This window comes from Copidosoma floridanum, unplaced genomic scaffold (genome assembly GCF_036245765.1).
Source record: "Copidosoma floridanum isolate Cflo_tuat_1 unplaced genomic scaffold, Cflo_Japanese_pri ptg000013l, whole genome shotgun sequence".
Classification (NCBI taxonomy): Eukaryota; Metazoa; Arthropoda; class Insecta; order Hymenoptera; family Encyrtidae; genus Copidosoma; species Copidosoma floridanum.
This window is the reverse complement of record NW_028321890.1, coordinates 35249513-35262503: the sequence shown is the minus strand read 5'-3', so window position 1 is coordinate 35262503 and position 12991 is coordinate 35249513. Positions and strand designations below refer to the sequence as shown.

Genomic DNA, 12991 nt, shown 5'->3' with positions numbered 1-12991 from the left:
CCCGTCCGTTTATAATTGCACCCTTCCCGGCTTGTGTACGCTATACTGCTCGCCGATTTCTTCACCCCCTTCCCCGACATATTGCCAATTCCGTCCATTTGCTGAGCAATAGCGGCAGCCGCGCCCTCCGACGCGTATAACAGGTTAATTCGTCCCGACAGTCACCCCCCACCCGCCCCTCGAGCTTTTGTCCGGCTGTATTTTTTGTTAACCGCTCGAACAGACAGCCCCTCGTCGGGGGGGAAGAATCCGTCCCGTCCGCTCCGGAACTCCCCCGAGAAATACATCCGGTAGCGTGGGTAAGGTCAGGGTGCCAGCAGGGCCACGCCGGGACATGCGGAAGGATTTTTCCACCCCAACCCTCGCGGGGCTACACTCGACTTGGCGGCGTTTAAAGGGAGAGATTTGCCGACAAGTTGGGCGAAGGGTTGGTTGGCCCCGATCCTACATCGGCCGCAAACGCCGGCTCTTGCGGCTACTTTGACACCGAGGCGCCCACCCCTCCCTCTCCCGGGGGAGGCTATGCCGCATCGAGTGCTACTTTGGGCTGATTTCCCCCTCTCCTCCGTAAATGACTTTTCAGAGGTAAATTAAGCCGTGAAATTGGAAAAAAGGGGGTTAGAGGCTTCTAACTGTGCAATATGTACATGGTAGGTGTATGTACCAAAATAAGGTGCAGCAGTTTCTTGCATTCCGAGTATACCTATTGCATCTCGGATTGCTCGTTAGAGGCAGCACACTGTGATTCTCGTTTAACACATACGCAAGATAAGCCTACGATTGTTATTTCGACCAAACGTAAAATGGTCGTCGGGTTGTTTTCCTGGGGGTCGCACATGTGACGTGCCTGCCGGACGGGGCTGATGAAATTTGAAGCTCAGCATTTAGGAAAAAATCGTGTAGAAAAGAAAAAGAAATAAAAGGGAGCCTGTTTTAACGAGACATCCGGGTGATGTCGTTTTTTTTTTCCCCATGAAATTGCCGTTCGATCGCGGAGATGAGGTTCGCGACGAATATTCGCTGGAGAGCCGCGGCAATTTCCGCGCCAGGGCGGGGCGTTCGGGGAGAAATTTCACTTCCTTCCGCAACTCTCCTCCCACGCTCTACACGTCGGAAGGGATACACCGCCACCGTGTAGCCATTACCTTCGCAATTTAATCCCAGCGTAATTGGAACACGACCGTATAGGTCGGACAGCTTTTTCAATTAATACGGGACGGATAAGGGGAGAGTGGGGAGACCTAAGAGTAATAACTTTTTTTCACTCCGGGAATTTCGTGCATCGGCGCTGCATAAACGCGAGAAAAGACGCGCGGTGCGCGGTAAAAGAGCAAAAACTTATTTTCTGCATATTACACTGGCGAGGCGGGGGGAGGGGGGAGGTTCTCTTTTCATTCGGCGAGCGCCCATAAATTTTCACGGGGCTTTTCAGCTTCGCTCGAGAGGCTGCAAAGGACCGCAGAGGAAAGAAAGCGTCGGCTGGACATAAATTTAATTTAACGGCGTCGTTGCATCACGTGCCAAGGACGGGCTCTCGCGAGAGAAAAAACACAACCGCGAGAACGTAATCGAATGATGGCCCGGGGCGACTTTGGCATTTGCGCTCAAAAGTAGAAAAAAAAAATAAAAAAAATAATCCGAAAAAAGGGAATAACGTAGAATTGTCCTCGTTGCAGTCGGCGGGCGTGATGCCGTTCTACGGCGACGCTGGGGCCGGGTTCCGGCCGGCAGCTGGCTTCGGAAACGCGGTGTGGCACCAGGGCGTCTCCCCGGTGAGCGCAGTCACGGTCGAGCCGACGCCTTCGGCCTGGCCGCCCCAGCAGTTCATCCAGCAGCTGCCCGGACCCAACCAGTTGGAGGAGCTGAGGTACCACACCCAGTACACGACGGCCACGCCGTACCATCCCCAGACAGGTAAGCACGCGACGCCGAGTCGAGCTTTGAGCTCCTCGTGTACGATGCGTGTACGTTCATTGGTGTGGTTTTTCCAGTGACGTACCAGCAGCAGGCCTTCATCACGGCTGATCAGTCGGCGTTTCAGCGTGCCGGGGCGACGGGGCAGTACGCAATAGCGGGTGGACAGCCGTCGCCCCTGACCCCCGTGGCGGCGGCCCCGCCGCAGCAGAGTGGGCCCGCGACTACGGCCCAGAGGCCCCTCAATGGTCAATTCATCGATCCTGCCGGTACGGCGGCCCAGACCGTTCAGTCCTACGAGAGACAGGACACGTATGTCAATGGCTACCAGCAGCAGCAGGTTAGCTGCCGAACAATCAATCTCTCTGACTTCTAAGTTAATATTTAATTATCATTCGTTTTTTGTCGTAGTCATTTTGCAGTTGGTTTTGTCATTGATGTGTTTGCTCAGTTAGCTAGTACTCATTTGTCATTTTACTCTCATCACAAATGATGACTTGTCCTTCAGTTTTTTTACTCACAAGGGGATCTGTTGATCTTTGCAGGAAGAATTTGGATTTTGAAATTTTAAGAGCTGTTTGAAATGAAAATCCAAGTGTGCCTTTTTTTTTTTTTTTTTTTTTTTTAATCGATATTAAAAGTTTAATTTATACAGTCGTTTAAAAAAACCCGCATTGCAACTGAATTATAAAATTACATTTAATTTATGTAAAAATACCAATGAACAATAGGTTTTGTATCGGGTATTAATTGTATGCTACTCCAAATATTTTTAACATTTTTTATTTTATTTTATTTTATTTTAGAGCAGCTCCTTAAAATTTTATCTAGATTAAAGTTCTGAAGATCAACTAGGCTCTTTGTCAGTTTTTCTATCAAGTATTGTTAGTTTTTTGCATTACGCATTATTATAACGTTGGTAGTTAATTTTACGTTGCTTCTTGTTGTAATTTTTTATATTACTTTGTAGAAATTAATTTTTTATTTCTTTTACTGTTCCAATTTTTATCAAGAAAAATTTCTAAAATATTATTTCGTTGATTATCATAAAAGCACATATTGTTTTTTTAAATTTACTTCGCTGAAATGTACTCGATGAAATTCGAATGTTTACTAACACGATGCGAAATAAACAAATTTCGAATGTTCTTAAATCTGTATGATTATGAGAAATAAGCACGTTTATAAAATTACTAATTGTTATTTCTCAAAAAAGTAAGTTATATTCGAAAATATTGTTTCTCTAAGAATATTATTAAGCAATGAATTCAACAGTGCCATATATAACATTTTATTAAGTTAAAAATACAAGTTTGAATCATTGAAATGTATAAAAACTAAGTTCTTTCCAAGAAATCATAAGCTATCGATTGGCATGATGGAAATGTTAAAAATTTAAAACAAAAGTTGTAAGGATGCATTTCATTTTTGTTTAATCATATTTTTTCAGGATATAACAATGGCTCCACCAGCATCGACGACTCCCAACAGTCGCAGTAGTTCGGTTCACGTGGAGACCCAATCCCAAACTCAAAATCAACAGACAACGCAAGTTTCGCAATCCAGCGATACCCAAGTCAAGGGTTTCGCAACGATAGCTGCAAACAATGTGTCGGGAAACGAGATGCCTGGGTATCCACTTCAACCGGGTCAACAGAGCTTACACCACTCTAACGGATATCCAGGCTACGTTGATTTGGCCCAACCACAACAGCAACAACAGCAATCACAGTCTCAGCCAGCACCACAGCATCAGTGGCAGCAGCAGCAGGTCTCGGATGCTAATCACCAGCAACACGTTTGGACCGAAACCAATAGCAATGTCAAGATGAGGACTGTCAACAACACCATGTCGTGGTCTGACGTAAATATGCAACAGCAGCAACAACAACAGCAGCAGCAGCAGCAGCAGCAGCAGCAACACAATAGTATAAAACAGACGAATGAGCAACAACAAAACATGCAAATGCAGACGCAGCAGGATTTATCGAGGCCTGCTAGTCACGCGAGCCATATGAGCTGGGAAAACGGTAGCGTCAAGGATCAAGCACCTCCGACTCCTCAGTCGTGGTCCGAGAACATGGACAATCAGCAAACGCCGCAGTCTCAGGGAAACTGGCCGCAGCATAGTCCTAGCCAGAATCGTCTGACTCCATCGGCCCAGCAGCAGCAAGCGCAACAGGGTTGGCCGCAGCACTCGCCAAAGATGGTTGACCAGAAGAGTCCTAGAATGACGCCAGGCCCTGTACAGCACAACTGGCCCCAAACTAGTCCAGAGATGCAACAAAATTCTTCTCAGCAGAACTCGAGGCTGACACCTTCTAACCAGCAGTGGCAGCAACAAACGAAAATCGAGCAAAATCCTAGACTTACTCCCTCTAATCAAATGTCGTGGCCCGACACGCCAACTAGTCAACCAAATTGGTCCCCGAGTAGTATGAAGAGTGACGGAAACCAACAGCAATCTCAGCAACAGCAGCAGCAGCAACAACAGTGGCCAGATTCACAGCCTAGTCCGAGGCACACGCCTAGCCATCAGCCAGCAGCTTGGCAAAATCAAAATGTCCAGGAAAAGATGGATAGCCAAATGAACTGGTCCCCAAAGTCTGACAATCAGCAAAGCTGGGTTCAGCAAAACATGAAGCAGGATATGCAAAATTCTGGTGAAAGATTGTGGCAGCAGCAACAACAACAACAACAGCAGCAGCAGCAGCAGCAGCAGCAACAGCAGCAGCAGCAGCAGCAGCAGCAGCAGCAGCAGCAGAACACTGAAAATAACAAACAGAACGGTTATCTATCCGAGAATCAAGAGGCACAAGACGGCATGTACTCTCAGTCGAACCGTGTCAATTTGAATAGCCGGTTAAAATCAATGATATTGAATAAACAACAACAACAGCAGCAGCAACAACAGCAGATGCAAAATCAAATAAAACAAGAGCACGGTCAGGTTCAAAATCAAATAACATCTCAGCATGCTAACAATGAGGATGGATCTAATGGAGACATGGCGGAAAATCGGTTACGGGAGTCACACGAGAATTCCGAAAAACCGCAAGGAAAGCGAAACGAGCAGTTTATGAATCAGAGCGGACTCATGTCCATGAACCAAAGCAACGAAACCGTGACCGGTAATTTTTTATTGCATAGCCACCACCATCGGGCCAATAGTTTGCCCGAAGGTGGTGGCTTATGGGAGTGGTCGGATGCAGGAACAAGTACGGGCATGAGTTCCAATTCAATGTCCAGTGGAGGATTGCTCAGCATTGATTCTTTGATGAATTTCACACCAGACGACAAGTTGGTTGACAAAAACTCTAATATTGAAAGCAATAACACGATGCTAAACGAGGAGAGTAGGAATAGGTGGAACACAAGCGATAATCGAGAAAGTCAAAGTATCGTCGACGACAAGAGTTTTCAGCAAAGATTGTGCATCAATGCAGATGAAAACAAAAATAGCTTTCTTTGCAGCGATGCGAGTGTAGTCGACGAAACTGCGAATCTTTCAACTAATTTAACGAATCAAGAAAAGGCATCGACTGAAAGCGCGTTTTCCGAAACGCAATACGACTCGAACCAAAAAATCAAACAAGAATACTGCGCGGAATCTTCCTTAAACGAGAGTCATCAATCACCGCACGACGCGGAAATCGATACTAAAAACGGAGACCTCGAGGAATCGTCTTACAAGTTTCAAGGCGACGGTGGCCCAGCCAAAGTGCCAACTGGAGTGGGTTCTTGGTGCTGCCGGAGAGGAGGTACCGAACAACCGACCCCAGAGCACTTGCGCGACGGCTCCTGCCAAGGCCTCCAGACGCGCGACGAGTTCTCCGAAGACTCGGCTCAAAAGTCCGAACTAAAAAGCGAAGATACCACCAGTCCAAAGACCGGTAACACCGCGGGCAACAAGTTGCAAGAGCATTTGGATAAGCTGAAGAATAACGTGAGGACCGAAGTGCCGGACTGCGATTGCTTTACTGCCGACAAATGTGAGTTGTCAAACGTTGTACTCTAACACACCAAAAGCTATTACACTGTAACCACGCGGATGCATTATACGTTAGAAAACCAAACTCCATTAAAAAAAAAAAAAAAAAAAAAAAAAAAACCAACACACATCACGCTTGAGTAAACGTTTGTGCATCAGGGTGATGTGTAGTAACGCTTACACGCTTCGCTTGTATCGAAGTGAAATTTTTAAATAAACGTAAAAATAAACCACAAGGTCCGCCCGAGCCTGGTTCGTACTACACTCACCTCAGTGCGGCAGCTACTCTACCCGATCTTCGAAACGATTTAGAGAGAAGAACTGGTCTCAAGGGCAACGCTATTAGATTCGAGAAGGTCATCTACACGGGAAAAGAAGGAAAGACGACACAAGGTTGTCCGATGGCCAAGTGGGTACGTACAAAACAATGATTAATTGCAAATTGATTTTTTTTTTGCAACCCTTGATAATTTATTAAAGAGTATATTAACGTATATTTTACAGATAATTCGTCGAGGGAGTCTGGAAGAAAAAATTTTAGCAGTGGTCAAGCATCGTCAAGGACACAAATGTCCAACCGCGTGGATCGTCGTGGCTATGGTGGCGTGGGAAGGAGTTCCAGGGCACGAGGCTGACCGAATCTATTCCCTGTTAACTCACAAGCTCAATCGTTTTGGCTTGCCAACTACAAGAAGATGCGGAACCAATGAGCCGAGAACATGCGCTTGCCAAGGCCTCGACCCGGACTCTTGTGGTGCCAGTTATTCGTTTGGATGCTCGTGGTCCATGTATTATAATGGTTGTAAATACGCGCGAAGCAAGACTGTCAGAAAGTTTAGATTATCAGTTAGGTCAGAGGTGAGTGTTTGTGCAAATGGCATCGTTATTTTTTAAATACAACTATGAGCTTGCTGTGATGATTTTTCTCTTTTTTTTTTTAGGAACAAGAAGTTGAAGAGAGAATGCACGTTTTGGCGACGTTATTGTCCCCGTTGTATTTAAGTCTTGCGCCAGAGGCTTTTAATAATCAAACGCAGTTTGAAAGAGAAGCTAGTGAGTGTCGATTAGGTTTTAAGCCTGGCAGGCCATTTTCCGGGGTAACGGCATGCTTAGACTTTTGTGCCCATTCCCACAGAGATCTGCATAATATGAATAATGGGTGTACAGTGGTAAGTTGTATAAACACGTAAATTTGTAATTTTGGTAAAGATAAATTACGTAAATTTTTTACAAATGCGTGTTTAGGTTGTAAGTTTGACAAGGCATAGATCACTCGCTAAACCCGATGATGAACAATTACACGTGCTCCCGTTGTATGTCATGGATGATACCGATGAATTTGGATCTAAAGAAGGCCAAGAGGAAAAAATAAAAACTGGCGCTTTAGAAGTTCTTAAAAAGTGAGTATTTTTGTTTTCAACCCATACTTCATTAACCATTTACGTAAAACGTGTGTGAAAATATGTATTAAAATTTGATATTACGTTAGATATCCGTGCGAAGTGAGAGTTAGATCGGTGCCACTGCAGCCATGTCGACGACATGGAAAAAAGAGAAAAGAGGATGAACCGGACGTGGCTAGTAATAAAAAGGACACAAAAAATTCTAACGAAAAAATAGTTGAAACAAACAGACCATCTCTGTATCCAGATCCTTCAAGAGTTCCATCGCTCAGGGATCCTCAGTTACCTCTTGAAATGGCTTCAATGTTGGACAGTATGGATGCACAACTCCAGAGCTCTCAAGTTTCTTCGACCGTACTTGACAGCCCTGTATCACTATATCAGGGGTGGAACTATCAAAACGAACAGCAGTGGAGCCGATCCGGCTGGATGGACCAAAGAAAGAATCATTGGATGAATCCTTGGAGCGAGTACGGATCTTTCGGTGGATTGGATCGAGAGGTGAGGGTTGATCCTGACAGTACTAGTTTGGATGACACGAGACCGAAGAGTACGGTATCGCAAGATGATTATAGACCAGCGTCTAGAAACTTGCAAGGTGCTGGCACAGAAATATCTCGAGCTAATTACAACTACTCTCCCCGAGGTCATGCTATTTCGCCTAGAGGTTCACTATGCAACACACCTCTCGACAATTACTCGACGCCACCTCGAACGTGCCCATCAACATCTCACGATCAAAGAATCATCTCACCCCGAAGTTCTGGTTATTCGTCGGCTGCTAGTGATTTCAATATTTCGACACCGTCGCCCAGAAATTATCAAAATCCAATGGATAGTCGGCAAAACAGCACATCTCCTCGTGCTGGTTATCAAAATCCGTCATTTAATTTTGATAGCCCTCAACGTACTACACCGTCTAGGAATAGCCAGCACACGACTGCCATTGGTTCTGAAACTTTTAGAAGGAATCAATCACCAAGTATGAATCAACTTCGAAGTCCTAGCTTGAATACGTCAACCGACAACCTTTTATTTAACGCAGCATCTCCAAAGTATCCGAACGAGCAAATTCAAAATCAAAAGTATTCTGGAACTGTGTCTCAAAATTATTCCGATGCCCAAGATGATAAATCTCTATCGGTATCAAAATCTCCGAATCTCTTTTCACCTCAAGGAGAACAGCTCAGTAGGAATACGAGTTTTTTCAATCAAGTCGGTTCGATACATGGCTCGCAAATAACGCCTGGGCCTATTCATTCCGACTATTTGTTGCAAAATCCACTTCATGGGTATCCCCTTTCTCATCCAAACCACATTCACCGAAATGAAAGTGTGTCAAACCCTGCTGACCCAAAGAAAAATGATTCTAAAGGAACATCCAACACAAGCTATCCAGTTACAAGCGAACAATCGAATTGGAGCTCCCTAAGTTCGTGGGGTAGCGGTGAAAGTATGAAAAAATATTCGCAACCAACATCGCATAATCCGCAACAAAATACGCTACCCAAATTTGAGTACGGAAATGTTCCTAAAACATCGATATGGGATGAGAGATCACATTCCGACTCGATGAAAGCCACGTGGGAAGCTGCGCCAACGGAATCACCGTCACCATTTAGGGTTCCAAAGGGCCGACCACCTTCAAGGACCACCCCTAATCATGGCTCAAGTTCGGAATCGAGTAATCAAAATTCCACGTCAAAGCCGTTTTTAAGACCACACGAGCCCACGAAAAGTAACTCATCCGTCGAATGTCCGAGCAATAACGGCAGATCTTCGTTGACACCAAATTATCCACGAAAATCCGATTGGCAACAAGACAAATTGAAAGAAGGTACGTTTGGTATACACCAATGGAAAAATGTATATACAATCGGAGATAAGCGTATGATTAATTATTGTTTCGATTCACAGGTTTTCACGAAGGTTTACGCCAAGAGCCGCCTAATCAAAATCCCAGCCTAAGTTGGCCGGAGCCCGACATCAAGTCGGTCCAACCAGATTTCCACGCGATGACCGGACTGGGCCATCCACCAACATTTCCCCAGTATCCAGGCTATCCGAGTTACTCCATGTTCGACAAACCATACCCAAATACCTGGGACGCAGCAGCGGGTTACGGCTACAACCACGCGTATCATCATCCAGCTGCGCCACCGCCCGACTACCCGGCGGCTCAGTATTACCAACAGCCCAAGCGGGAGCCTTGCTTCCCAACCGGCCAGTACCCCTTCCAGAATATACCACCTGGAGCCTACCAGGGCCTGAACCCAGCCCTAGGTCCCCCCGGCTGGCCTCGCTGGGAACTCTACGGCCCCGCGTCCTACTTCCCGGTCCTGGCTGAGCCGCCACCGAAGGCCGAACCCATCGGAGAGGTCGCCGACTACTCGGACAACGAGGAGTGCTTCAAGGACTCCCAGATGGGTGGGGTGGGCATCGCTCTGGGCCACGGTAGCGTCCTGTTCGAGTGCGCGAAGCACGAGATGCACGCGACCACGGCGCTCAAGCGGCCGAATCGGCTGAACCCGTCGCGCATCAGCCTCGTCTTCTACCAGCACCGCAACCTCAATCGGCCCAAGCACGGCTGGGACGAGTGGGAGGAAAAAATGCGGCTGCGGAAGCTCGGCGTGACCACCTCAAGCGCCTCGGGGTCCAGCAGTGCTCAGCCGCCTGGGACGAACAACGCACAGAGCAACCAAGCCTCGGGGGCGCAGTCCGGCACCACGGGAGCCAACAACGACGCGGGACCAGCCACGCCCCTACCCTACGTACCCAACGTGCCGAGTTCGCAGTTCATGATGCGCTCGCCCACGTACACCACCATGACCTGGACGACCCTGTTTCCCATGCATCCGTGCATGATAACCGGCCCTTACCAAGAGGGTGGGGCCATTGGATGACTGGCGGGCGAGGCCCCGAGACCCAGCTAGCCGTGACAGTCGGTGCATCGAACACTCGGTGCGGCTCCGAGGAGCTCCTGCTTCGAGCTTCCTCGGCGAATTTTGCTATGATTATCTGTAAAGATAAAGAGGGAGTCGAGAACATTAGTGTTCTATGTGCTTTCGTTGAAAAAGAAATTTTCTTTTCTTTTCTTTTTTTTTTTTTTTTTAATGCCACGGCAAAACGTATATATGTACACAGTTGGGAGCGAATAGGGTTGTAGATTTTTCGCGTGATCAAGTGTAGCCGCATTTCATTGTATGTCCCATTCGGTTTTTAGCGTTAATAAAATTACATTTGAGAATGGCCACACGTGCGTGAAACTTGTTATGAAAAATGCTAATGAGAATGAAATTTGACGAAAATTTTACTTCTTTGCGATTTTAGCGTTAAACAAGGGAAGCAGTTTACCGTTCTCTGGTGAAAATTCAACTTGTATTATTTGAATGTTTGTACATACTAGGAGAGATTTCTTCCAAACATATTGGGACTCTTATTTTGTATTTTTTACGTGAAAAGTGAAACTTTTTCATCGTTTTCGTTTTTCTTTTTTTTTTTTTTTTTTTTTTTTTTCATTTAGCGGGTAAAGATGCGTAAAAGTGGACTTGGCCAAAAAATGAATAACAATGTAAAGAAAGATCCATTAACTATTTATTTATTTTTTTTTGTTTTTTCTGTCTTCTTACTAGATCCCACTAGACTTTAAGATTTTAGAAAATTTTATTATCATTTAAATTACTCATTGATATACGATTGACAACCGTAGGTACTGATCATTGCGCGTACTGTGTGAGTTGACTGTATAAAAACTTTTATATTTGTATGTTTGAGTGCATGTGGGTCAAAAAAGGCCACGTGAATTTAATTGCGTATAGAGGACTAGAAGAAACTGTAAAGAGGCAAAAATGACTAAAAATAATAAAAGTAAAATTGTCTGCATCGTCCCAATTCGAGAGTACTCTAAGAATCATATATCATTCATTATTATCAATAAATACAACATACAATAATTAGTAACGTAATGTAATTTAACTGATTATTTATTACCTAAGTTTCGAAAAAGTGTTACGTATACTATGATTGTGGTTGCTTGTGAAATGTCAGCAATTTTAAGTTTAGTTGGAGTGCGAAAACAATGAAAATTGCGAGTGTAACTGACACTTTGCAAATTTCACGAGGTTCAAGGCCCAATATTTCTGCTGCGAAAAGGACGATGACTGATGTGTGACGTCCCAAAGTAATATTATAGAAATTAGAGCCCATTCCACAATGCTGTCATGCGACGTCTTCTCTTTTGTATCCTTATTTTACGAAACAAAGTTTGTCACTTGCATCTCCATCATTTTTATATGCGTAAGAAACGTGTACTGAATTTATGCTGTGCACTACGTGAGTTGAAACTTTTATTCTTGTTAAAATAATTTTGCTCACACATTGTATACTTTCGTTTAATCCATAAATTTTTAACCTTGATCTGTATCCTCGATACATGTATTTACGATATATCAGATTGTAAAAAATATAAATATATACATACACATATATATTTTTCCTGAAAAAGAACGTCTGATAGAATCACTGGTACAAGTATATTTAACTAATATTTAAATATCTTTTTATGACAAAAATAAAAGTAATTTTTTTAAAATATTGCTGTGCAGTAAAAATTTATTTTGTAAGTTCCATCGACGTACAAAACTGGATGAATTTAAAAAAAAATCGAAATGTTCCTTCTTTTCAAAGTAATAGTGTTTCTATTAGATCTTTCAACAAAGGAAAAGCAACCCACAGTACAACTATGACCATCAATCGCATTTGCGTTATCATTGCCTCGTTATTAAAACATCAAATCATACAAGAATAGTAATAAATATAACGAGGCAACAACATTACATTCTATTTTTTCAATATAATTCATTTTTATGAGGTAAAAAAACAACCAATGGCTCGAGAAGAATTTTAAATGTTGTCTTGATTTGTTTGTTTTTCTTTTTTATTTTGTATTATTTAAAAGTATCTATAGCTGTTTTGTAATGTGTGTTACTCGGTTTCTTGATCTTAACTTTAAATTCTTCTGAGTATTTAATTATTATAAATATTGTTATTGGTTCACAAATTTTTTTTTTTTTTTTTACATCAAATTTTGACTAAAAGTGCACTGCCATTATTAAAAACAAGAGCAAATGCATCTGATTCTAATGGTATTTAATGAAAGCAAGAAAAATGTAATGAACAAGAAAAAAAAACAATGAAACTGATATTAAGAGCGATGATGCCAAAATAGAGTTAAAGTTAATATTTAGGGAGTGACTATAATATTAAAATATTTGTAATAATTATAGCGAATCTATTGAAACTAAAAATGAAAAAATATATAAAAGTGAGAAAATTTTTGAAAAAAAATTATATTGAAACAAATGACTGGAGGGTAACATAATAAAAGAAACTAAAAAGGTTACGATTACATAAAACGAATGGAGTAAATGGTAAAGAGAGACAACGTTGAAAAATGTATTTTTTCTTCCAAAGCCAAAAAGATGCCATTTTGTTTTGTACGAAAACTTTGAGGAAAAGCTGCAAAAAAAAAAAAAAAAAAAAACGTAGCGTGTAGAGAACGTGTGTAAGTGTAATAAAAAACATTCGATATTTATGTCCGTAAAATAAACTTGTCCGCCTTACAATGAAATAGAAAACAAGATAACTGTAACAAGTGAAAAATCATAAATTCATTTAAAAATCA

General features: G+C 43.2%; 1 protein-coding gene across 1 annotated transcript in view; it reads left to right on the top strand.

Annotated features, from left to right (window-relative positions):
• The window catches only part of Tet (tet methylcytosine dioxygenase-like), a 63073-nt gene extending 52258 nt beyond the window's left edge, over nucleotides 1-10815 (top strand). Inside the window, exons 5-13 of the mRNA XM_089591588.1 lie at nucleotides 1677-1914; nucleotides 1992-2254; nucleotides 3365-5906; nucleotides 6143-6318; nucleotides 6410-6763; nucleotides 6847-7074; nucleotides 7151-7305; nucleotides 7395-9145; nucleotides 9226-10815. Of these exons, the coding sequence (XP_089447714.1) occupies nucleotides 1677-1914; nucleotides 1992-2254; nucleotides 3365-5906; nucleotides 6143-6318; nucleotides 6410-6763; nucleotides 6847-7074; nucleotides 7151-7305; nucleotides 7395-9145; nucleotides 9226-10211 (6693 nt within the window). The 3' untranslated portion in view covers nucleotides 10212-10815. The remainder of the gene's footprint in view (nucleotides 1-1676; nucleotides 1915-1991; nucleotides 2255-3364; nucleotides 5907-6142; nucleotides 6319-6409; nucleotides 6764-6846; nucleotides 7075-7150; nucleotides 7306-7394; nucleotides 9146-9225) is intronic.
• The last annotated feature ends 2176 nt before the right edge of the window (nucleotides 10816-12991 follow it).